Genomic DNA, 26,922 nt, shown 5'->3' on the forward strand with positions numbered 1-26,922 from the left:
CAGCTTCTAGCAATATTCCAGCAATATCATGGCTGGGCACAAACAATGGCCTGAAGCCATACACACTCACTCATCATGTGTACCTCGTCACGATATGGCTGAAATATTGCCTATGTGACGTTAAATAATAACTCACTCACTCACTCATCATGTGTACATGAAATCACATGACAATGGAATTGTAAAATCCTGCAATAAATTGACCATCTCCCACAAATATGAGACCTGCTTTTACCCATCTTTTGACCGGCACTTTATACCGTATTTTCGACATAATAAGCGCCCACTGCGATATTTGCTAATATATTTGCACGTGAACAATCCCAATTAGCACCCCTTCTGATTGATCAATGTAAACAGGACTTATTCATTTGCGTGTAATACGCACTCGTGTGTTATATGCACCATTAATTATGGGCAATTAAATTCTGGAAAAATATATCTGCCGTACATAAACATTTCAGGCTGTCAGCATAAACCACGAAAATTTATCTTTCAACTCTTTTTTTCACCAAATTAATATTTTAATAAGAACCCCCTCTTTCTCATTTTGAGAGTGCCCTGGGCGCTCATTACGTCAAATACGGTATTAAAAGACAAGTCAACCAAAACTTGAAATATTTTTATGTCAGCGACCAAATGCTCGTCAACAGTGGAAAACATACATGTACATATGCATATAGACATAAAGACATATAGCAAATAGACATAAAGACATATGGCATATAGACATAAAGACATATGGCACATAGACATAAAGACATATAGCATATAGATAGATGAAGCACATAGATAAACAAGTAGGCTGAGTCAAAATGATAATCTTTATCACAATGGAGAGTTGATTGTCTACAAGATTGTTAAAAGGGACCATGACATTAGTTTCACATTTAGGCTGAATATTAATAATCATTGGGGAAATCTGAATACATAATTTTGAGTTTTGCAGACAGCTGTGGATGTTATTGTACAACAGTTGGTATTAAAGCATTGTTAGGTTCCCTAATAATCAATTCATTCAACCATAAAACTTATCAAACTAGCACCTTATTTTTGTTGTTTTTATAGCCACTTCTGACGGTTCCATTTGTCTGTTTCAGTGACATGGCACGAGGTAGGTGGGCATGACTGTCAGGATGTGGATACTTTGACAAGCCAGATGATCAGTCAGAATTCCCCTAGAGACACAGAGACGGACAGCGGGAAAGATTCCCTGTCTGCCATCACAACATCACTGTCACCAAGATTAAACACAGTACCACAGATATTCAGACACACAGACACACTACTGCATTCATGCATCTTTTGCCACTTCATATTTCTGTCACCATTACATCTTCCCTCCATCATATCTACAAGCATAGGGCACGATCCTCCCAGCAGACGGCAACCCTGGCATCGAATAGTTGCCAAACAGATGTCATTCTTACAACAGATGTTTACCTAACAGCAGACCTCATTTAAAATCAGATTTTAACCAATGGAGAAAGCCATCAGGAATGGCCTGAGACATCAGAAACATACATCAGTTAGCCAGCAGACATTATTCAGAAAGCAGATGTGTTCAATGTTTAGAAGCAGACGTCATTCCAAAAGCAGACAGCATATAGAAGCAGATGCTATTCAGAAAGCAGACGTCATTAAACAAAGCAGACATCATTCAGAAAACAGTCATCATTAAGAAGCAGGCATCATTGTGAAAGCAAACAGCAGACATAAAGCCAACGTCATTCAGAAAGCAGATGTCATTCAGCAGAAGTAAAGATCAAGCAACTGGATATATTCAGAATACAGGATTTGTGGCATTATGCAGTGAGAAGGATCATAGAGTGTTTTGAGCCTGCTGTCAACCAGTTGGGACTACTATAGTTCATGTTAAATGTAATCTGCTCATGGACAATGTCGCCTGCTCATGGACAATGTCGTCTGGTCATGGACAATGTCATCTGCTCATGGACAAGGTCGTCTGGTCATGGACAATGTCGTCTGCTCATGGTCAATGTCGTCTGCTTATGGACACTGCCGTCTGCTCATGGACAATGTTGTCTGCTCATGGACAATGTCGTCTGCCACAAGATACTGGGATTAGGTAGCTGTTGTGAGTGATGGAAATACTCAATTATTTGTTGTCTAGTAGAAACAATTGATGGCCTACTACATGTATTTTGTAACAATTATTTGTTAACAAAATTAATGATGCAAATTTTATTGGTATTTATTTGTAAAACTTGATTGTATGGTGGAACTGGTCCGAGGAATAGATGGAGATGGCTACAGCCAGCGAGCGGATGGGGTGTGTGTGTGCGAGTGTTCGAGCGAGAGTGGGTCTATTGTGTTCGTTGCAGCCAGAGAGATTGTACATATACTTGTGTTCATTTTATGTTCATCCCATTATCAGGAATGGAGTGTCCATCCTACTTTGTGTACAACAACCTCTGTTCACAGTGGCAGCGTCTGGTGACCATTCTTGCTGAGTATTTGTCCCTTTATGAAAATAGTCCAGGTGAACTCCATGACGCCGACCGATGGCCAACTGTCCTCGGCAGTGCTTTTTGTTGCATCTTTTCTAAACCCCATCATCCTCATCAGGCTCTGTGTGAGTCTGATGACACATTAGGCTCTTTTTGAAGTTTGTGAATAAATTCATTTACCAAGCATAATGACGTACTTTGATCATCAATGACGTGCCTGAAATTGTTTCGAGTGGTCTTTCATGATTATGTTGAAGTTTTGCCATCTTTTTATAATTGTTCATCTAGACTTGTTTTCAGTGTCGTAACACATGCGAAGCTGTTTGTTTGGTTTTGGAAGTCTCCCCAGGAATAGTGTCTAGCCCTGTAAAGTGTCAGTACTGATACATTATAGTCAGAAGATAACCCTAAACAATCTTGTAGTATAGGTCTACAGCATACACAGACACAGTAGTACTAACACATCTGTTATCATGGTTATCTTACACATATCATGCAGTAACCATGGTAACAAAATAATGTATGATACCCATATTAGTGTAAAATGTTATGAAAAAGCTTCCTACTACCATGAGACAATATTAATCAGTGCTGAATCTAAGATCTACGAACGTTACTGTATAAAATGACATTCATAGATCTTTTGTCTGTTAAAAAGCAAATATGAACAGTAATTCAGCTTAATTTTTCTTTGTGTATTAGCAATGTCTACATGGTCTTGTAGGGCACTCTACAAGGGTCATGTTTTGTTGACATGTGATATTCATGTACTGGTTGTCTACTTCCGAGTGGGGCTCTTCGTGTGTTAGCCCTGTGTCAGAACTCCCTGCACTGCATGTGCTCTAAGGCAGGGCAAGGAGCTTGCTTACACGCTTATGTCTTGTAATGATTATTGTATAACAGGCTATTCAAGCAAATTGATTTTTCGAGTCTGTATCATTTTTATCATAAAGCTATCAGTATGAGATTGTGTTTTTATTCACAATATTTGGAATTTAGGATGATAGTATGTCCTATTAATATAGAGTTCTTTAACAGACTACAGTGGTATTTGCCATCTCGCTCTGCCCGACCAAGCATTTACAACTCAGGGAAGACAACTCCGCTGCCTGTATTCGGCACTCATTGTTTAAATGGGCAACTTAATTCATTACTCTATTACAAAATTAACGAGGGAATTCCAGTTCTTCCCCTGTAACCGTGAGGGTGGATGTGTCGGCCATCTTGACCTGAAAGACCAGGACAAGATGGTCCCGACGCCTGTGACACTGTTGGTCATGTATGGCAGTTTCTCTGTTTATAGTTTATCGGATAGCTTCGAGTGTCCCTTGAGGACCTACAGGGCATATAACCAGAGTCAGTCCCCCACCCACCAGGGTCCTGTTCCCCTCACAGCTAGAACCCACCCAGCTCTGTGAGAACCCGGGGCAAGCTCAGGATGTCAAACAGTACAAAGGCGGATTCAGCATATTTAAAAGGGAAGGGTCTAAAATATCAAATCCTAGCTGTCAATTTTACTGCCTATAACATACCACATTTGGTTTTCAAAAGGGGGTGGGGGGTTCCGAACCCCCAGGACCCCCCTTCTGAATCCGCCTGTGCAGTAGAGCCCTAAGATATAGAACATTTTAACCCCAGCACTGAAAGGGTTAAGACATATGATACACATTAAGGCAAGACCAGTTTTCTTGTTTTACAGTTATCTGCGTCAGTTAACAGGAGACTTGAACTTAAAACAACACATTATAAATTATTGTGAGGTCTGATTTGATGGTAGTTACCTTAAATAAACATGTCATTTCTATAAACTCTAACACATTTAGGGCACATCTGTAAAACAAGAAAACATATTGTTTCTGTGCAAAATGACATCCTAGAATGTAACTGTGTAACAATATGATTCCAAACCAGTAGTATTCTGTCCCAAGGAAGAACTCTCCCTTAGTCTTGAGATTCCATCAGTTTGACCCAAATAGTATCTCTAGGCTCACAAACTCCCTTAGTTGTAATAATCTTTCACATCACCCTCTATTCAGGGTGTGTTGGTCGAATGAACAATTCTTCAAATTTAGATTGTTTGGTTGAATATTAGAGCCCCCTCATTGAGATCTCGCTGATCTAAGGAAATCGTTTTGGCCTACGCCTAGTGTAGAGGGAGAGCCTGGTAGACAATAGGACAGTTTACCGGGAGTAGGGTAGAACTTGTACATATTGGCTTGTTGCTTGTACAGTGTAGAAAATGTTATTTGTTTATTGAATTGTTCTTGAAAGTCATGAAGTCAGATCTACGGCTTGTTTCATTGTAACCAGGATGGTTTTCCATCCATGTTTGGCAAATATCATTGATACTCCTTTTCTCAAAAGACTTTTGTAAACCAGAACATTGCAATATTGTGACAGAATGTTCACTGAATCTTTATGATCCACTAGCATTGCACCTTCTGTCCAGCTGGAGGTTCTCATGGAGAAATATCCTGACCAACAAGCGATAGACTAACCATCCAAGATCTGCGTGAACATGTTTATGACTTAGCTCAATTAACTAAGACTATTTTATTTGTTTTGTTCTTAACAGTTGTAATATCTTGCAGTAAACCGCCTAATTGATGTATTAACTCAGTATGTTTACAGAAGATTTAATGAATAAAACAATCAACCTACACCAGAGTTCTGTCTTCATTCAACAGGCAGACATGCTGCTCAACTTTTGATGGGGAGACTCTGTTAATGTTACACAACCAATGACAACATTTCGTAGCAATGTGTACGAGGTTATGATAACTTCTTTGAGAGGCATTTAGATGTTGGAGACCTAAGTAAAGATAAGATATATGGATGAACAACTTCTTTATTACCATTAGGAATGACATTTCGGTGTAGGTTCTAACACCCTTATCAACCATATATCACCCATCTAGTGTACATGACAGACTTCTCCACGCTATTGTAACTACTTACATCCCAATCTACCCAGCTGTATGAACACTGCCTCATACCTGTATATATGGACCCGTGAAGATCCGGGGTAGAATAGGTCTTCATTAACCCACACCTGCCGTAAAAGGCGACTATGCTTATCGTAAGAGGCGACTTACAGGATCGGGTGGTCAGGCTTGTTGACTTGGTTGATGCATTTCATTGTATCCCAATTGCGTGGATCGATGCCCATTATATCAATCACTCGATTGTCTGGTCCGAATCGATTATTTACAGACCGCCATCATATAGCTGGAATATTGCTGAGTGCAGCGTTAAACAAACAAACAAACCTGTATATGTGCTTGTCAACAATATACTATATGCATCACTTGCACGGTGTTAGAACCTACACCAGAGACGATAAAATTTATTCCAGACAATTATCAGTTTACAGATGAGAAGCTGATGCAGTTTACTGAACACATCCTTGGGGTGAGGGAGGGGAGGGGTGGATTGAGGCATATTATTTCATGAAACACCTACTATGGGGATGAATGTTATTCAGTGGCGGTGTTAAAAGCATCACAATAGAAAATGAAATGTCACAAGAATTTGAAATATTCGAATTACCCTAAAAACGGAAGTGCGGCCATGTGAGGTTTGATTGTTTCACTCTGGCTGTGTCAGAATGGCTGACACCAAGGTGAAGGTCAGGAAGCAGGGAAGATGCATGGGTCTTGCCTGAATGACAGAGTAACTCGGTCGGAGTATGACAGACTAACTCGGTGAGTGTATGACAGACTAACCTGGTCAGTGTATGACAGACTCAGTCAGTGTATGACAGACTAACTCAGTCAGTGTATGACAGACTAACCTGGTCAGTGTATGACAGACTCAGACAGTGTATGACAGACTAACTCAGTCAGTGTATGACAGACTAACCTGGTCAGTGTATGACAGACTCAGTCAGTGTATGACAGACTCAGTCAGTGTATGACAGACTCAGTCAGTGTATGACAGACTAACCTGGTCAGTGTATGACAGACTCAGTCAGTGTATGACAGACTCAGTCAGTGTATGACAGACTCAGTCAGTGTATGACAGACTAACCTGGTCAGTGTATGACAGACTAACTCGGTCATTGTATGACAGACTAACCTGGTCAGTGTATGACAGACTAACTCAGTCAGTGTATGACAGACTAACCTGGTCAGTGTATGACAGACTAACTCAGTCAGTGTATGACAGACTAACTCAGTCAGTGTATGACAGACTAACCTGATCAGTGTATGACAAACTCAGTCAGTGAATGACAGACTAACTCAGTCAGTGTATGACAGACTAACTCAGTCGGTGTATGACAGACTAACTCAGTCGGTGTATGACAGGCTAACTCGGTCGGAGTATGACAGACTAAGTCAGTGTATGACAAACTCAGTCAGTGTATGACAGACTAACCTGGTCAATGTATGACAGACTAACTTGGTCAGTGTATGACGGACTAACTCAGTGTATGACAGACTAACTCAGTCGGTGTATGACAGACTAACTCAGCCAGTGTATGACAGACTAACTCAGTCGGTGTATGACAGACTAACTCGGTCAGTGTATGACAGACTAACTCTGTCAGTGTATGACAGACTAACTCGGTCATTGTATGACAGACTAACTTGGTCATTGTATGACAGACTAACTCGCTGAGTGTATGACAGACTAACTCGGTCATTGTATGACAGACTAACTTGGTCAGTGTTTGACAGATTAACTTGGTGAGTGTATGAGAGACTAACTTGGTCAGTGTGCGACAGACTAACTCGGTCAGTTTATGACAGACTAACTCAGTCGGTGTATGACAGCCTAACGTTGTCAGTGTATGTCAGCCTTTAAAATGTCGGTGTATGACTATGTCCATGTGTAAGGTTACATTCAAGCACAGAGGGCTAGGTATATATCGTGCAATACACCTCGTAGTGTGTTTCTTGATTGGTTAACAAAACATTCTGCAGTTTTAACCATGGTAACTGGGAGTTCGAACGCTACAATCGCGTGAGTCCGGTTCATGACAGCCTTGTGAAGCCATGTACCCCTCCCCAACCCCCACCACACCAAACCCAACCCCACCCAAACCCATCCTATCCCACCAAACCCCACCACACCCCACACGTTGTGTGGAAGTTGACCATGTGGTCTCTGGTGGAAACGTTGAACGGGCAATCGATGACACAATATGCATGATTTCATGCCCCGATTTCAACTTAACATCACATCTTTCTTAGTCGTTGACATTTTAAACAATGAAGCTATTATTTAACTTATACATCACATTAACACCTTTAAGTTTGTGTATCTACTACAAAACCCATTGCAGCAAGTTCATCCACAGGTCAAGTTCGGCCACCGCTAATTGCAGGAGTGATATATAGGTATATATACCGGCGGCTGATATGTCGGCGTGTGTTCCCTGTAGGCGGGTCACGGCGGGGTTAGCTCTAGACTTGCACAAATTTCTAAGGCAATAACTATTAGTTGAAATCATAATTTCTAGATTATGTAAATAATTAGAAAAAGATGTCCCCATAATATACTGGAGTCCTTAAAGGTACTGTCCGCTTATCTAGACTTGCCTATTATAAGGATAGAAAAACTACACATCCATGGACTTATTATTCAATAAAGCCTTGGAGCAAGGCTATGTGGGCCCATGTATAGTTAGTCTGTCTAACAGTTCCCTGACCATAATATTTTCGTTCCCTAAATGAAGCATGTCTAGATTTTTCAGAGCTTCCACCCCACTGGGCTGTATTGACCACATATCTAGACTTGCTGGAATTTCTGTACATCCATGGACTTTTCTTTCAGTACAGCCTTTGAGCAAGGCTAGGTGAGCTCATGCCCTTGCCGCCGGATACACATCAGAGACGACGAACATTAGTTAAACCATATAGAAAGTCGCACATTGGAATCCGACAATCTGTTTCAGGGGTCCCAGACACACCATCACTCACGGGCACTGTAGCAAGCCATTTAATAAAATAATGCCCATATAAACTTCTATATGAAGTATACATGCACATGGAAGTAGTACGCAAAGAACCATTTAACATCTATTATAGTCAAATTTATTGAGCGCCAATATTCTAACCTCATCCACCGACGGGATATTGTGGGAAAATTGCTAAAAGCCCGCGTAAAGCCAAATTCACTGTTTGTCTGTTTGTTTGTTGTTTAACGCCGAACTCAGCAACATTCCAGCTTTATGACGACGGTCTGTAAATAATCGAGTCTGGACCAGACAATCCAGTGATTGACATCATGAGCATCGATCAACGCAATTGGCATCGATGACCTGCATCAACCAAGTCAGCGAGCCTGACCACCGATCCCGTTAGTCGCCTCTTACGACAAGCATAGTCGCCTTTTACGGCAAGCATGGGTTGCTGAAGACCTATTCTACTCCGGATCTTCACGGGCCAAACTCACTTTGATCCATGGTGACCATAACAAGTATAAATTATTAGATATTGCATAAAGTGACTTGTGCTAAACTGCAACATTGTCTCTGTGTACTCATGAACTGATAGATGGATAGCCTTCATTTACCGGTCAAATTCAGCTTTCACTCACTCGCACGTTTTTAAGGTATTTACGACCACTTAGCTAGCCGCCATCGTTAATGAGTTTCCAAGTGAAATAACACTGTAAATGTCTGACACATATTTTCTCACCGACCGCGAATACCATACATGTTGGTTAATATATAAAGAATTACTCATATTCAAGAGATATTAGATTGGTTCGACGCACAAACGAACATACTGTTATGTTGTGTGAACCGACGCTCATGAACGCATCACATGTGACGTCATACAACCATGACTCGAGATGCACGTGTAAGTTTAGCGTGTAAAGTTTGGAAATCACGTTCAGCATATCGTGATAAGAATAAGTGAGTGAGTGAGTGAGTGAGTGAGGTTTTACGCCGCTTTTAGCTATATTACAGCAACATCACGGCGGGGGAAAAGGGGCTTCACACATTGTACCCATGTCGGGAATCGAGCCCGGGTCTTCGGCGTGACGAGCCAACGCTTTAACCACTATGCTACCCCACCGCCCCGTGATAATTTTGTTTGTTTGTTTGTTGCTTAATGCCGCACTCAGCAATATTCCAGCTATATGACGGCGGTCTGTAAATAATCGTGTCTGGACCAGACAACCCAATGATTGACAACATGAGCATCGGTCCACGCAATTGGGATCGATGACATGCACCAACCAAGTCAACGAGCCTGACCACCCGATCCCGTCACTCGACTCATACGACAGGCATAGTCGCTTTTTATGGCAAGCATGGGTTGCTGAAGGCTTATTCAACCCCGGATCTTCACGGACCGCCCCGTGATAAGAATAAAGACACGGTAGTAATACTTGACGGATTGTTAATTTTGTTATTACGTGGTACACATTGGAAACATCACTTCATAACGTAAACGTTCGCGTTTCTTTTGGTGGTGAGTATATATGTGAGGTGAGGTGAAATTGGGTTTAACGTCGCGTCCAAGATTATTGCATTTATATAGCGACCTGTGTGTGTATGAGACTGATGCCGATATATAGTGCTAGCCCACTGAGATACCATGCGGCAGTTTGACATGAATACCCCACTCAGACACAGTATACTGACTCCGAGCCGACCAGTCCTTGTTTTAGCCCTTCAATGCCGAGCGCCAGACAGGGTAACAACAAGTGCCATCTTTTAACGTCTTATGGTATGACGCGGACGGGGATCGAACCCCGGACCTTCCGCTCTCCGGGCAGACCCTCTACCTTTGGACCACGGGTGAGTATATATGTGTTAAGACACCTAGTCATGGAAGCATATAATACGGTGATAAAATAACATGCCCACTGACACCCTTCGAGTTGGATTTCCGGGTTTCAGTTGGTCCCCAGCAGTTGGTCTGAGATGCGACTTAATGGATCGGGTGGTCAGGATCGGTGACTTGTTTCATGGCGCGTCCTCGTACCCTCACGGCGTGGGTCGTTGCTCACATTATCATCCACCGGATTGTCTGGTCCAAACTCGATTATTTACAGGCTTTCGTCATTTAGCTTGAGTATTGCTGAGTTCGGCGTTAAACAGACACATCCTCACAACTTCGTAAGTATTGATCAGTTGTGCTGTATGAATGTGTGTGGTACTACGTGGACTTGTAACGAATACAGCTGACCCGTGAAGATCCGGGGTAGAATAGGTCTTCAGCAACCAACGCATGTCGTGAGCGTGTCGCTTTTCGTGAGGCGACTAACGGCTGGTCAGGCTGGCTGACTTGGATGATGCATGTCATTGTATCCCAGTTGCGCAGAACGAGGCTCATATCAATCACAGGATTTTCTGGTACAGACTCGACTATTTACAGACCGCCGTCATATAGTCCAGTGATTGACATCATGAGTATGCATGTGTATATGTGTGTATATTCTTGATGTAGAATTACGTGGTATGTTGGATACGTCAGTGATTGTAAATATCATGCAGTGTTTCGCTCATTTCGTACAGGAAATGTCTCAACATCGCCATTTGTTTCACCATAAAACAACCTATGAACATAATTTTAGGCATCGATTATTCAGAATATTATTTCGCCATTATTATCATAATTATCATAATACAGTGGAAATATATATCACTCATAACGGAATAGCAATATTATACTGTGTAATCGAGAGTGATTAGGCGTATGTGTTTGGATATATTCAACTGCACTACTTACAGAACAATTTGGGACTACTTAACTGAGAATAATACAACACTTTATCACACAAAGGATCGTGTTATCGACGACATAAACCAATCTGATAAACATGATATCACGATTCGATAAATATGCAAATGAGGTCACCTATATCAGGAATTACTTTTAATCTCCATCAACTGATTCGATGCTTAATAGGCTGTTGTTTCAAGTTAAATACCAATTCTTTAGACAAACGTGGCTGTATATCATTTGGCACTACATGGTACATCGGGCTGTTCACTCAATCACTGTTTCTAAATTTACTTCATCAACAGAGGACCGCCTCCGTGGTCTAGTGGTAGTGCGCCCGCACACACACACACACACACACACACACACACACACACACACACACTCATGAATGCAGGTCGCTTATACCCCCATCACACCAAACTAGTTCTCAATACGTTCGTGAAAATGTCGAACGGGCTCCAACTGTGTATGAACGTAGTGGACGTAGTAGCAACTATTGACAGTCTGTTTACGAACGTCATGGACGGGCTCGGACGGGGAGGTTGCTCGAGAACTTTGAGTCTGCTCAGAATTTTATCCCGTCCATCCCGTTCTGCAATTAGTCGGATTTACAACGTACTTAAAACGAGAAAGACGTATTACGAGCGGAATTGACATATTTCGAACGGTATTGTCGTACTTCGAACCTACTAGGAACGTGTTACAACGTTGTGCAGTCGGACATAAATTTCAGTACGTGTGCATACCGACCGGGTCGATTTCTCTTTGGAGGCATGATGTGTACAGCTCGGAGCCCTGAACTTGAATGAAGAATGGCTACAACGCGCTCGGTATCCATAGGAGTCGGGCCAGGACGCGAATACTGACGCACTTGGGACGAGATGAGGACGTACTGCGAACGAATTGGTCGGGTTAAGAATTAGTTAGGACTGGCTTGGACGTATTGTGAACGAGGTAGAACGAGGTTGAACAGGTTAAGAACGGCTTCAGAACGGCTATGGACGTGCTCGAACTGCTTCGAAACGTTGTCGGGATGAGGTGGACGGGCACTTTTACACGATCTGAACTGGATACAAACGGACTGCAGACTGGCTAAGAACGAGACAGACGTATTGACTGCTTATGAACTAGCATCGTATTTTATGACAAACTACGCGTTCTACTGTGATCACAGCCCGTTCTAGTATTTTGTTTAGAACGGGGTAGAACGGGATAGAACTACTTTGGTGTAATGGTAGCATTATCTTGAACGTGACGCTAAACGCTAAACGCTAAACGCCATTTCACCTCACCTCATTAAGAGAAATGTCGACTAACATTAATAAATGATATAGATATTGTTCCACTCGTCTGTTTCCGTATCTTCAGCAACCCAGGCTTGCTGTAAATGGCGACTATGCTTGTCGTAAGAGGCGACTAACGGGATCGGGTGGTCAGGCTCGCTGAATTGGTTGATACATGTCATAGTATCCCAATTGCGTGTATCGATGCTCATGATGTCAATCACTGGATTGTCTGGTTCTCACTGTATTGTCTGGTCCAGACTCGATTATTTTCAGACCGCCGTCATACAGCTGGTATTTTGGTGAGTGCGGCGTTAAACAAACAAACCTAACCCTATCAAATCGATGACTTATTCTCGCCAAAGGCTCGCCAGGGGGCTGCATGTCCTGACCACAAAGTAAGCAGCCCCACATTAGCCAATATTAGTTTGGTAACTTTAGTTTGTGGGTCTCGGGACAAGGGATTATCTTATTATTATTGCTTTTCAAACCGCACAATGATAACAATACCAACGCAAATTACATGATACATGTACGGTCGTTCCTACAAAACTCACCTGAAATATCTTAGTGAGTGAGTGACTGAGTATGGTTTTACGCCGCCTTTAGCAATTTTCCAGCAGTATCACGGCGGGGGGCACCAGAAATTTGCTGCACACATTGTACACATGTCGGGAATCGAACCCGGGTCTTCGGCGTGACGAGCGAACGCTTCAACCATTGGGCTACCCAACCACCCCCCGAATTATATTAACCGTGAGTACACATACAAATCACCTTCATGCATTCCATCGTGTGCTTGCTTGGATCAGTGTTAAATTTCGGCCGGCAAACTTCAGCCAAAAAAATTACAACGACTATCGATAACCATGAATATTGTCTCAACATTGTACAGTGAATCGGGGAAATGTACACCTGTCGATCACACTATGTGTTTTTTAAAAAGTAAGCAAACATCGTGTTTACCTGTCCCTATCAGTCCATCACAATCTGGGACACCATGCAGCTCACGGCCAATACCTGCCGGTCACACGTGATACACCAGCACGTGGTGCCCTGGCATATCACAGGTCCGCCTGATCTTTTGGCGCAAACTGGAGTACATACTTGACCCTGATGTAATTAACATTCTGTATTAACATGTATCATTTGAAAATCTTCAAACGGATTTAACGTTTAACGGTATAACGGTGTTCAGTGCACCCTGTCCAGTATATATAAACACAACAGTTAACTTGTTAATTGAGTGAGTGAGTGAGTGAGTGAGGTTTTACGCCGCTTTTAGCAATATTTCAGCAATATCACGGCGGGGGACACCAGAAATGCGCTTCACACATTGTACCCAAGTTGGGAATCGAACCCGGGTCTTCGGCGTGACGAGCTAACGCTTTAACCACTTGGCTACCCGACCGCCCCATTTGTTAATTGAAGTATTACAGTTTTTAGTGCTAATTTATGCTGGTGTCAAAGTGCACGGTTCGTATAATAATAAACTGTCTGGAACAGAAAGTATACACCCAGGTTTGATGGTGGCTAAAATTTAAACAAACAAGAAATGGTTATTCGATGGTGCTGTATTTGATACAGGATTCATAGTTGTGTTTTAGATCTTTTGGAGTGTTTCAACAACGTTTTGATAACGTTTGTAATATTTTAATTAAATCTAAATTTTCAAGACTATACATTTCTTTTCCGGCTGTTTATATGAATCCTACATCAGAACGGTTATCAAGAAACACGTTGCTTCAATAATGACTGGGAAGTCAATTAGTGAGTGAGTTAAAATACGCGTTGCAATCAACCAATTAAGTGACCGTCTACACTAACGTAGATGTGATATTCATGGGCTAGCGAATACTTACTAATTGCCCTCACAAAACTGTGACTAAATATTTATTGAAAAGATAATTATCCTGACAACCTGTAATTTAAATAGCGCGTTACACACACTGAGGTAATCGCCATACCTGCCGTCGTTGTACTGACCCGATGCTTACGTAGTCATGAATACACGCCGTGAACAATGCCGGCTTGTTTGTGACGTAACTCAAGGTCAGACGACTGAACGCCGGCCGGTGTGGCACACCGACAGTTCCTCGCCACATGTGACAACACGAGATCAAAGTCGCCGCGTGGATCGTTGTTTGCACTTGACCCTGAAATCTCTCAATCTCTAGTCACATGACACACGTATATCTACGGCGGGCGTTCTCCAGATACGATAACTGTTATATTTCAGTAGAATGCGTTCAAATTGTTATCATCCCTACTATATCAATATTCATGCAGATTGGATATGAAATGCGGGAGTCTGTACACTGCACATGGGTTGAAACAAGAGTGTGTGTGTCTGTCAGAAACGTGCAGGTGTGATAAAATACATGTGTAGTTTGTATGTCCGTCAGCTGTATATAAACGTGCAGGTGGGATATAATATTCGTGCAGTTTGTATGCATGCAGATCTATTAGATGCAGGTGTGGTGTAATGCACGTGCAGTATGTCAGATCTATATATAACCATGTGTGGTGTCATATACGTGCAGTCTGTCACATATATATATATATATATATATATATATATATATATATATATATATATATATATATATATATATATCCAGGAGTGGTATAATACGCGTGCAGTTTGTCAGGTCTATATGTACACATCACGGTATGGTATAATACAGGCATATATTATAATAAATGTCTAGCTGTATGCATGCGTTCATGATTTCGGTGTTGGATAAGAAATATAAGATCCTTCCTGGACTGACACTTGCGTCCGTCATAAGACCATATGTACGTGATACTGCGTTAGCCCCGAGTCTCTCCGTCCCACACGTCTCCGTTGTGTGGCCGTGCACGTCCACACACCCTTATGTCGCCCCGACCCCGAAACACTTGTTTACCGCTAAGATCGGCTAAAACTGTACACAGCTGATACCAGGCTGTTTAAATAAATGTAATGCGTAGTTAAGTGCGGGACTGCATGCAGTGGTGACACTAAGGATGCCGCCGCTAGGTGGCTATGTCATGTACCACACGGTGCATCGGGAGGACGCAGCTCCGGTGATGGATATACATGTCTTTCCGTCGATGTTACATTGCAAATAAAATTTGTGTAAAGTTTTGTTTTCTGTGATTATCAGCGCCGGTGTACTCACGCGGGCCGTACAATATACGCTGTCCGAATCTGGCAACAGAAGGTCGAGTCACTGAGTAATAGAGAAAAAAAACTAACTTTTAGAAAGAAGTACTGTTAAGAAAAACACGCAGGCCCACCTTATTCCGTCGAATTTTTGTTTAATCAACACATTAGGAGAATTATACATAAGGTATTTGCTGCGAAACCGATATTATATAAAATATAATTTTTATATACATACATTTATTTTTGTGCTTTTTAGTTTTCTCTTTTTTACTTCTCTCTCGTGAAGATTCTGAATCAGTGCCTAAGAGTGAGTGAGTTCAAATGTATCGTCGCATCGGCATTATTTCAGCCATAGAGCGATAGTGCCTAAGATGACATATTGAACAATGGGGTTGCTCTCTCCCACCCCACCTCCCTTTTCTTGGAACGCTCCTTCCTCCTACCTACAGACATGTCAGTATTTGTCTTGTGTGTTTGTTGCCTTGGTGATAGATTGAAACGTGTCAGTAAGAATTATCACATCAGAAATTAAATAGTTCATGTAAATGTGATATCAAGTGTAAAAAGGTAAATTTGTACTAAATCAACAGTTTGAGAGCAGCAATACATTAATAGATTGTCGAGTGACATTGAATATAAAACTTGTTCATAATATGACATTACATAATTGAGGGTGAACTTGTGAAAGAACAAAGGTTTACTTGAGTAATATAGTCTGATTTCAAAACATGCTTATTTCGTGCTGTTCTGACAGGCTCCGGTCAACCGGCGAACAAAGCCCTGCCCGAGTGCACGCTTACAGAAGGCCTCTCTGGTTTTTGCAGCGATATTTGTAATTCAAAAGGACAGTTTTTTAAACGCTTAGCATGACTGATGTAGCAACCGAGTAAATATGTGTGTCTTGCACTTATATATCAGTCTGAACGATTAAGTGGTAAAAACAGCTGATTTCTTTGTTTTGTTGTCCATGACCTTTCATCACAACCTGCGACCTCTGACCCAAACCGGCTTCGCAACAGTGCGTGCTCTATGATTGGTGGCTGTGCGGAGGTGTGGGATTTTCCGCGTTCCAAATAAGGGAGGATTATGCTAATAGTCATCCGGGCATTCTATATAATCAGCTGATTTGTCACCGGTTTAGTTTGACGCTGACTTCATCGAGAACGGACAGTGGAATGAGTTAGACGCTTGTTGCATACAAGACTGAAATGGTTTGTAACAGTTGTTAACCGGAAAAGACATTTTGGAATGTGATATTAACCACGTTAGTATACCGATCAGCTGTTACGCTTGGATTTCTTTGTGTGCCAAGCCTGCGCAAGTTGTCAGTGTCACTTCAACATTCGTACGATACAAGTAAGATGTTCGATCAAGTTGCCCACAAGATCAAAGACCTCTTCAGGAATCTCTCCGAGAAAACAGAGAGGCACTCAGACTATGCATTGGTTATCGAAACAGACTTCGAACACGAAAAACATAAAGATCACCTCGGTAAGTAGCCGGTATGACAAAACTTTCTGATCGCTGTCAAGCGGAAGCAGACGACATTCCTTGTCATTCATGTCATTGTTGACGAATAGCATCCTTATGATCATGTATAACATCACCTTGCACCGTGGATTTACTACCTGTAGATGTTGATATTTACAGAGCACATTTGTTTTTTATTATCAATATTTCCATTCAGTTGAACATTCATTAATATGTTAGTCATCATATCATATGTTCCGTTGTAGCCTATTCATTATCCTAAACAAAACTTACAGTCACAATCACATGTGAAAGTGAGTCATATTTAACCAGTATTAACAATTTAACCTGTATCAAATAATACCTGAATTTCAGAAAATGATTGAACTACATTTCCAATTTCTTTCATAAAGGAAATGACGAACCCAAAGTGCTCTGTCTTACTTTCAGAACTCTAATACTGACTGATCAAATTTTGTGCTACTCTGATATTGCGATTAAACAAAATGAAAAATGAACCATTCACCATTGAGTCAGCCCATAGCATTTAATGTGTTCCAAGATGAGAAATCTAACATCACCTAGATTTTCCATTTTTGTTGAATATATGCATCTTTTGTCTATGAAATACATGTACTAATCTGAAAATATTAATTTTTCTTCAGAATCTCACGTCCCTGGTCTGAATCAGTATGGAACATTTGAAGACAATGTTGAATATAATCAGTGCTTGATGTTGAAAAACGAAATTGAAGATGCTTTGCGGCATGCCAGGGAAAGCAAACTTCAATGTGAGATCTTGTTCCCATGTGGGTTGATCTCGAAGATATCTCAAGATGTTGTGCGGATGTCACAAGATGAACCCTATGGTCTTCGGGGGTGCCTACTATACATCAATCTGGAAGGAAAGGACTCATGTCGTAGAATAGCCAAGATTGACTGTGACCCTAGAACTGTTGCTACATTTGAGCTACACCTTAGCTTGAAGGAAGATAATAGAGGTTGGGTGATGATTCAGAAACTGTATGTTACGATTAAAGGTTGTTTCAAGAATTCCAGATGGAGGTCCTTGCCCAAAATCTTATGTTCAGGTTTTCAACTGGAGAAGACCAAATTGTACCGGAGCAACAATTAGATTCAGCAATTTTTGCATCGATCTATCCATGGCAGTGGAGAATGTGGCATACTGTGCAGCTAGTTTAGTATGCATTTGAGTGCATGAGTACCAGTCATTGTTTACACTGGAGTGCTGAATGAAAGGTGGACTGTATGTTGTGATAAAGACTGTGTGATACACTCAAACTGAAAGCCATCATCAGATGACCACACAGATGGGAGGGCAGATCTTCAGGGCTCCTGTCATGAAAGGATTTTCATATACTGAATCCAAGACTGTGATAGAAGAAGTTGGCACTATGGCATTCATTGACTGATTTTTGTAGATTTTGTTAGTTCTCTTTTTTAACTGTACAAATTACCTGTACTCTTCTAATAGGACAAATAGACCACAGAATGACTGTAGTGATCTGTATGATAGTGCACTTAGATTGAGGCTCTTGTACATAGTATACAAGCTCTTCTGTATTTGTTAGCATGCAGAGAAATACTTTGTCTGTTTAGTACAATGTTATACTCTATCCATAAAATCTTGTATTTTTTTATGCTGCCAAATGTAAGACAACATGTCATACAATTGTATAAGTGCTAATTCACTATCAGAAACAAGTCATTAACAGACAATCAAATAAGATGAATAAATGAAATCCAGGTTTTCTCTAAACAAATCTTTCTTTTTAATCAAAATCCTAAACTTTTAGAATTTCATTAATTTCTTGTCTAAATAATATAGATGTTAAAAAATAAAGATCAGATTTCGTTTCATTTTTCGTGTTTTAAAAGTTGCATTACTGTGCTATTTTGTCCAAATTCAAATGGTATTGCTGTAGAAGAGAACTTGTCCTTCTTTTATCTGAAAAATGGGGAAAAAATGCGCTAAATTTTTTCCAACATTTTATTGAAATGTTTACCAATATTTTACCAAGCAAGAAAAAATAGGATATTCTCTGACATCAAAGAAATATCCAATGTCTGAAACATAAGTAATATGTGGCTGTATGAAATGTGTTTCTTATTGTTGGTATCATTTTGAACAAAAAATCCTTTTACTTAGAAAATCAACAATATATTTTATTCATACCTTTCAATGGTTTAACATCATTTATAACTTACTTTGCTGTCGATGGTAATATGCTTGTAAATTAAGATGATATAAATGTTGGCTGAGATTTGTGATTTGACATTAATTCTACTTAAAATGGCGACATTCTATAAGTATTACTTTGGCACTCTGTGCTCCTATTGGCTTACACTTCTGGGTGGTGTTTCAATATGATCTGCTCTTGTTTATGCTAAATACTTTATTCTTAATTTATGACATCAGCATTTACAGCTTACTGTTACTGCCATCATGTAATGAGTGCAATAATTGATTGCGAGGTTGTGATAATCCTGTATGCAGATTGACCTCATTGTGTTTGTATTTGCATTACACAATAGTAGCCTACAACGGTATTACAATTCTACAATATCTGATGAATGTTTCATACTTTTGCATTTTCTTACATTATCATTAAATGTTATCAATTTTATTTGTTTTGTGTTGTATTTCTCTATATAACTGTAGTAGTACTATTTCTTTGAGAGGCATTTAGTACTAGTACACTGGTTAAGTTCTTCATTTTTGTTTAGAATTAACTGAAGACAAGTACAATGTACATCATATTAGCATGAGGTGTCTTTAACCACAAGCTTTGTTCTTAAAGCATTGTCTGATAAGACCAAAGTTGTCATATAGCTTGAATATTGCCGAGTGTGATGACAACAAACTAAACATCACACAGATATCTGCTTCGCGCACTTACTAGCCAGAAGCCACATTTGTGTTAACATATGCTGGCCTTGTGGGACCTGACCACCTCCTTGGTCTAGTGGTAGAGCGTCCGCCTGGAGAGGAATATCCAGGATTCGATCCCCGGCCAGATCATACCAAAAGACGTTTAAAGATGGTACTTGTTGTTACCCTGTCTGGCGCTGGTCATTAAAGGGCTAAAACAAGGACTGGTTCGGCTCAGAGTCAGTATACTGTGTCTGAGTGGGGTATTCATGTTAAACTGCCGCATGGTATCTCAGTGGGCTAGCACTATAAATCGGCATCAGCCCGGACAAGTGCAAGCACCCACACACACAGATACATGTGCATGCACGTCGCTATACAAGTGTAATAATCTTGGACGCGACGTTAAACCCCATCTTGCCTCACCTCACCTTGTGGGACCTATGGGCTGCTTAAAATATTGCAGGAAGACAGACCCCAACAAGAGGTTTGGCTCTGTCAGTTCTTTTATCTGTCTACAATGGGGACAAGGTATGGAAGACTTTGGGAAACCGCTATGGATGCAAGGATGTTATTTTTCATACATCAGTAATGGATAAATATGTTGAAAAAAATTGAAACCCATAACTAAAAAAATATAGGCGACTATGCTTGTCACAAGCGGCGTTTAATGGGATCGGCTGGTCAGGCTCGCTGACTTGGTTGATGCATGTCATCGATCCCAATTGCATGGATAGATGCTCATGATATTAATCACTGGGTTGTCTGGTCCAGATTGATTATTTACAGACCGTCGTCATATAGCTGGAATATTGCTGAGTGCTGCGCTAAAACAACAAACCAACCAAGAAAGTTATGACCCTTCTTTGGGGTTTTGAAAATGGTGCATTCAGTTTGCTAAAATGAGGGTAGGGTTTCTAAAGATGAACTTATGATGAACCTTTACATGTATTATAAACTTTGGCATGCACATCAGATAAGTGCAGGACTGGTGCCTGTGATGTTCTGGAATTTTTACTTTTGGAATCTTTTGCAACAAGTTCAATTAAGGTATATTTTCATCTGTTGCCAACATGCTCCATGAAACTTAGCAAATGAATTTGGCTAGTAGGGACTGGCACCTACTTTTTACCTTTTTACTCAGAAATCAAATATATTTAATAAAATTTGTAAGCATGCAAGGATGGCGTGTGTGTTTGGGGGGGGGGGGGGGGGGGAGATGAAATTCTGCCTCATGTTTCTTTCAATATATTGGCCCTTAATAATGAGGAGACAGTCAACTCAAAATGATGCCGGGAATGGTCAAGGCTGGTGGACCACGGACCTATATAAGCGTGGGTGGACTCAATGGGGGAATTGGGCACCAAAGCCTGTGACAGCTTCCGGAGTGGTGTGTCACAATGTTGGCAACATGGTAACAAGGGTGGATGTGACAAGGACAATATATCTTTTTTATTCAAAGTGAATTCCATACTGATTGTGTTGTATAGTTTTAGAAAATTGACAGCTTTAGAAAGGTTGTCAAAAAATAGTTCACATACCATGTTTTAGGAGACATTTGCTTGACTTGACAGAGAGTGAATTTGTCTGACACAATCACTGATGAAAATTCACTTCAGCATGACATAAGTATAAAAAGAATCCTGACATATTATATTGTCGTTACATTTATTTGAATGATTCTATATAAAATTGTGCAACACCCACCAGGTTTGCTCCTAATGATGATAAGCTTAGTCCCTGTTTAGCAGCAACAAATTGGATTAAGAATGCAGAAAATCAATTAGTTCCTCTGCAGATTGTATTTTCCAAAATGAGGAAATTCTAAAAAGAAAAGTAAAATTGCTTTCAAAGATTGACCATTTATATACATGTATCTTCACTTTACTTAGGAGATGTCATCGACTGATGTAATATCATTGATTTGATAGGATTTCTTTTGTGAACATTCATAAGGAACAGACAGGTGTCAAAGGCACAAGTATTCAGTTTGGTGTGGCCAGGTTTATAATAGTCTTGATCTTTTCAGAACAATGAGCAGTGGGGTAGCATAGTGGTTAATCACGCCAAAGACCTGCGTTTTATTCCATGTACAATGTGTGAAGCCCATTTCTGGTGTCCCCTGCAATGATATTACTGAAATATTGCCCAAACTGGCGTAAAACCATACTCACTCACTCACTTGTGAGCGTAGTATAACAGCCCATATGCATATTGTTTATCCTGATATGATTTTATGTGCATGACATGGTCAGTAGCACTCCTACTGGGAGTCTGCTTGTCTCAACACAAGATAACATTAGGAAGGGCTTTTTGTTTTACTGAAGATCTAGTTATGTAATAAAAATAACTAATATAAACCACTAGTTTGAAAAGAACTGTAGACTATTCAACTCTACCTCTACCGAATGATGTTTTAATTTCATTAAAGAAAAGACTGGGAGAAGAAAAGACTGTTCTTAAAATGCAAGTTTTATTCTACAACTTAAGGACTGACAGATCTATAAACCAGGGTATATACCAACTGTTGCCATAGGGACAACAATACCAGTCCTAGCACTGCATGTTACAGTAATTCCTTCAGCTGATAACAATGAATGGCCTGACAATAATGCAGAGCCATTAGGGTTTTGAATGTTCGCATGTCACAGTTGGCAGGCTGATATTTGCCCAACATTGTATATGAACTTCTATTACCTTAAAATATATATTTTATTTAAGAATATTCTTAAAAATTACAAACTATCAAAACTAGGTTTTGTTAATTACATCACTTATGAACTTCTATTACCTTAAAATATATATTTTATTTAAGAATATTCTTAAAAATTACAAACTATCAAAACTAGGTTTTGTTAATTACATCACTTATGAACTTCTATAACCTTAAAATATATATTTTATTTAAGAATATTCTTAAAAATTACAAACTATCAAAACTAGGGTTTATTAATTACATCACTTATGAAATTCTATAACCTTAAAACATATTTTTCATTTAATAATATTCTTAAACATTACAAACTATCAAACTAAGACCTGTTAATTGCATCACCACTCCTTACTCGTCTTTTATGTGTTTTATTTATTTTAAGAAAATTAGCTGGATATTTTTTCATCTTTTGCTTGTTAAACTTATTATCCAGAAAATTCCAATTTCATCTATATAAATAATCACAAATTTGCTAAGTTAGGCGTATATATATATATGCCTGCGGGCAGCGCAATTATTTTAAGAGAGCCTACTGTTAACAGAGATCTCTGTGGACATGAATATCTGTATTAAGTGGATTGAAATAGGTAATTGCCATAAGCCATATGGTCATTTAACGATATACATGAAGTAACATTTCTTACGTAATGTTACAGTAGTACCCGCATCCTAATACCCGCCGTTTTGTTTTGCAGCTACATGTATTTAACAGATAGAGTTGCCTCCCTTGTTGCTGTTCCTGTTCACGTAGAGCATACATGCAACTGAATACATTGTTAGGATAAGGCAATAACTCAAACTGCTTGTATATTGTAATCAAGTTAATTAAAATTATTTGATTAACTTTTCATGACGCCTCTGTAATTAACTAGTCTGTATGCAATTAACAAATGGTGGCATCGATGCATGTATAGGAAGTATTTATTTAATTTATGCAAACAACTTTATTATCAAAAGATATTCCTCAAATTATCCTGAGTTTAATGTATTTGAAAGTTTATTGATGTCAGAGTATTTTATGATTATTCACATTGCCATGAATTAAAGGATTATCCTATATCAATCGACGTCAGGGTATTTCGAACAGGGTCAGACGATCAAATAGTTCATTGAAATAATACAGTTTAGTTTCATCTAATTAAATTTTAAAAAGCAAACACAGAAGATGATAGCACTCCCAAGGAAGAAAATTTAAGTTCAAAGCTTACTTTGTGTGCTGGCGATTAGGTGCCTCACTCTGGATTCGAATCCCGGACGGAACTCCACCCATACGAGAATCTGTACTTTAATAAAAAAAAGTGTTATCCCAAATATAACATTCGTTACATTTGACAACTTTCTAAATGACATTGTGAATTCAACACTGACCAATTCTGTGCCTTTACATAAAACCGATATATGATCTGAACATAAATTATCATGTGCATGTTTGTGTTCTAATTAACGTTATATGATAATTTGAGATTTTAACAAAAGATGTGAGTCAACGTATAGATGAAGAATACTGACTTTACTTAATATAGCTGCAGTCTCAAATGTCAGTTTTCATACGCCTGGAGAACACTTCTGCTGTCTTGATATAAGTCCATATGAATACATATTTTGTTTAAAATAAAATGCTCACTTTATTGAATCTATTTGATAAGCAAACATTGATATTGGGCAAACATTGATGCGATATCATGGGTTTAGTTGGTTGATTTGTTGTTTAACGCCGCACTCAGCAATATTCGAGCTTTATGACGTCGGTCTGTAAATAATCGAGTCTGGACCAGACAATCCAGTGATTAATATCATGAGCATCGATCCACGCAATTGGGATCGATGACATGCATCAACCAAGTCAGCGAGCCTGACCACCCGATCCCGTCAGTCGCCTTTTACGACAAGCATAGTCGCCTTTTACGGCAAGCTTGGGTTGCTGAAGATCTATTCTACCCCGGAATCTTGACGGGTTTGGTTTGGTGGGGATTCAATTGCTATTTTCTTTCCATGGAATTTATTCCAATATTCATCCCCACTCATGGGTATAACCGAGATATTTTATAACGCTTCACTCACCTCCGCAGTGTTGAACACCTCCCAGGCAGCAATAGGGGAATGGAATATGAGCAGCTGTCATCTCCATCTAACGTACATCGATCCTGTCTCCGTCTCGTTACCATGTGTTCTGTTGGGGATGACGTGGATCCAATACTGCTGTCGCGAACACGTCATCTCACCAGCAAGTTCATAAACCCAAACAATCACGGTGTCAACAAAATGATCTGTTGTTATATTTTAGATAACACTTTCTTTCCTTTAAATTTTTTTTTTTTTTTTGGGGGGGGGGGGGGGGGGGGGGGGGGGAGAGAGTTAAGTCCCATCCGGGATTCGAACCCACATTGCCAGAGTGAGGCACCTAATCGTCAGCATTCTAAGTCCGCGATCTAACCCACTCAGCCACCGAGGCTTCCACAAAAATGAAAGTCCGACAACTGGCAGGGGTCGATCTAACTGCTGGGCTTGATGGCCCATCTGGATAGTCAAAATTTCACCCCTTATCCGTGTATGTTTTTTGTTTTTTTATTTGGATTATCTCGGTAAAATTACAACCGGCCGCCATTTTGTAATGTTGTGTACAACAACGTCTTTATATGCTCATAAATCACCATGAAATAAGGCAAATGGAAGCCAAGATTTATTCTCAGAGTGTAGGAAAAAACGTTTCAGGGGTGAGGAGTTCTAAAATTTTCAGAGCCCTGCTAGTGGTGGCTACGCGACCTCAGGTTCGGACACTTCGCGCCTCCACCATTTGAGTTGTTGGCCAGTTAGTTTGGATAAGGGCCAGTAACTTTTAAACCGAGCAAACCCTGCTGGCTACATAGAAATTTGTTGTAAAATCTACCCCTGAATCACCATTCGTCACCATTCGCCCCTTTCCGTAACCTGAAAGAAGATATTCGGCTTGTCCCGGAATAACACGAGTTCGTCACGAATGTTGAATCACGTGCTTTGTGTACCCCTCTGACAAGCGTAAATGTATTTTGTGTTATTTCATGCTTTTCTCCGCTTTACAAAACGAGAATTCCCGAAACATATAGTAAATTGTCACCTTAAGCTAGATATGTATGTAGATAAACATCTTGTAAAGATATGTATTATGTTTCAGTCATTAATATTATTGCATTGTGTGTCTATCCTGCCATGTTCATATCACGTGCTTTGAAAATGCTCCACATCAGCAATACAGCCCCACGTCAGCAATACAGCCCCACGTCAGCTATACAGCCCCACATCAGCAATACAGCCCCACATCAGCAATACAGCCCCACGTCAGCAATACAGCCCCACATCAGCAATACAGCCCCACGTCAGCAATACAGCCCCACGTCAGCAATACAGCCCCACATCAGCAATACAGCCCCACGTCAGCAATACAGCCCCACGTCAGCAATACAGCCCCACGTCAGCAATGCAGCCCCACATCAGCAATACAGCCCCACATCAGCAATACAGCCCCACGTCAGCAATGCAGCCCCACATCAGCAATACAGCCCCACATCAGCAATACAGCCCCACATCAGCAATGCAGCCCCACGTCAGCAATACAGCCCCACATCAGCAATACAGCCCCACGTCAGCCTTTAATGTCGTACAGCTTCCAATAGGGTGTTTTTCTGCATCGTTCATTCACATGAGGTTTTGACGTTCACGTCGCAGAAATAACCATTCCACGTATCTGTCAGTTATAATCTTCAGAAAGACTGTTTTTCATGAACGGAGTAGTTTTAGATTCTAAAACTCACTTCCATAGTGTTCAGTTAAAAAGTAACATGCTTAGGAAATTGGAAATCGGTTCATGCAGCAGAAATTTCAATTAACTTTGGTAACGTATCTGTTTCTTATCGCGCGTACATTATCAAAAATGCTGCATATTTTCAAAATTGCAGTAATTTCGTTAGCGATGCATTGGTTTGGTTGTCAATTTCATATTTATGTATATTTTCTGAACGAATTCACTTTTTCACTCAATAGACAAGGTCAGTAGTAAGAAAGTTGCAGATAATCTAATCTGCGTAACGTACCTGTTGCAATAAATACCGATAAAGACAACAGGTAAAAATTTTGATTTGAGCTAATGAACTTAAACTGCCACATTATGTTGGCTAGCAAGCAACTCTTGCCCAGTTAGCTTGATTTTGACGAAAACATAACGCCGATACAATACCAATCTCATTAAAATCAGATCTTAGTTCTCGCTAAGAGCGGTAG

The 26,922-nt window shown here is 40.2% G+C and overlaps 2 protein-coding genes across 14 annotated transcripts in view; both read left to right on the forward strand.

Annotated features, from left to right (window-relative positions):
• LOC139468474 (collagen alpha-1(XXIII) chain-like) overlaps window positions 1-5,133 on the forward strand; it is a 144,409-nt gene extending 139,276 nt beyond the window's left edge. For all 13 annotated transcript variants that reach the window (XM_071250446.1, XM_071250456.1, XM_071250445.1 and 10 more), the window contains one exon: window positions 1,101-5,133. Coding sequence is in view for 1 of the 13 variants with exons in the window: in XM_071250456.1 (XP_071106557.1) it covers window positions 1,101-1,103 (3 nt within the window). In the remaining 12 variants the exon portion in view is untranslated. The remainder of the gene's footprint in view (window positions 1-1,100) is intronic.
• Window positions 5,134-16,733: 11,600 nt separating this feature from the next.
• Window positions 16,734-19,708, forward strand: LOC139469593 (DNA damage-inducible transcript 4-like protein). Its single transcript, XM_071251802.1, has 2 exons — window positions 16,734-17,083; window positions 17,728-19,708. Exons 1-2 carry the CDS (start codon window positions 16,954-16,956, stop codon window positions 18,195-18,197), a joined length of 600 nt encoding a protein of 199 aa, XP_071107903.1. The 5' UTR covers window positions 16,734-16,953; the 3' UTR covers window positions 18,198-19,708.
• The last annotated feature ends 7,214 nt before the right edge of the window (window positions 19,709-26,922 follow it).

The sequence above is a fragment of the Haliotis cracherodii genome, unplaced genomic scaffold (assembly GCF_022045235.1).
Source record: "Haliotis cracherodii isolate W230 unplaced genomic scaffold, xgHalCrac1.p SCAF_2, whole genome shotgun sequence".
Taxonomy (NCBI): Eukaryota; Metazoa; Mollusca; class Gastropoda; order Lepetellida; family Haliotidae; genus Haliotis; species Haliotis cracherodii.